Source organism: Plasmopara halstedii (genome assembly GCF_900000015.1).
Source record: "Plasmopara halstedii genome assembly, contig: Scaffold_1651, whole genome shotgun sequence".
Taxonomy (NCBI): domain Eukaryota; phylum Oomycota; class Peronosporomycetes; order Peronosporales; family Peronosporaceae; genus Plasmopara; species Plasmopara halstedii.
The window spans coordinates 42,875-43,439 of NW_020188562.1; the positions used below are offsets into that span (position 1 = coordinate 42,875).

Sequence of the window (565 nt, forward strand, 5' to 3'; positions counted from 1 at the left end):
GGGATGCAGGAGCTGGAGGACCAAGAGGTCTTGGATATTTGACCGAGTTGCTGAAGTTTGATCTGTTCGGTGACCACTGCATTCCCGTTCTCAGAAACGAGGCCATGATCTTGTTGATTCTCGTGCGTTCGAACGCGCGACCGGTACCGATGATCATATCATAGCGGGCACGAGGGAGTTCATATGGGCGTGTTTTGTTAGACCGAAGCAAGCAGCGAAGCTTAATCTCCGCCGTTTTCGTATAGCGCATCGATTGCCGTGATATCTGCTGCACACGGTCGAGGTAGCAGAAGCCGAGACAGCGGTCCTGTCTCGACGAATCTCTGTGAACGGCGTAAAAGAGCACCAAGCGAGGGAGTTTTGCCTTCAGAAGTTGCAGGCGATTGCTGAGCGGCCGAAGTCGAGTCGGCGATCGCTGCAACGCAGTCGAGACGGCGCGACATTTATTTTTTGATGCTCACCGCCATCAACGATGTGGCGTGTAATCTTCCGAGACTGGTCGGTGTTCACCCTCGTGGGTCGACATTGTCTTTGGTCGAGCAGTCAGAGTTCTCCCAGTGTGGCA

General features: G+C 54.0%; 1 protein-coding gene across 1 annotated transcript; it reads left to right on the forward strand.

Annotated features, from left to right (window-relative positions):
* Nucleotides 1-3: 3 nt before the first annotated feature.
* PHALS_01893 (uncharacterized protein) lies at nt 4-390 on the forward strand (the record flags this gene model as incomplete). The annotated part of the gene is made up of 3 exons (XM_024716371.1): nt 4-27; nt 95-177; nt 246-390. The coding sequence occupies 3 exons, from the start codon at nt 4-6 to the stop codon at nt 388-390; spliced, it is 252 nt and encodes an 83-aa protein (XP_024581976.1).
* Nucleotides 391-565: the final 175 nt, after the last annotated feature.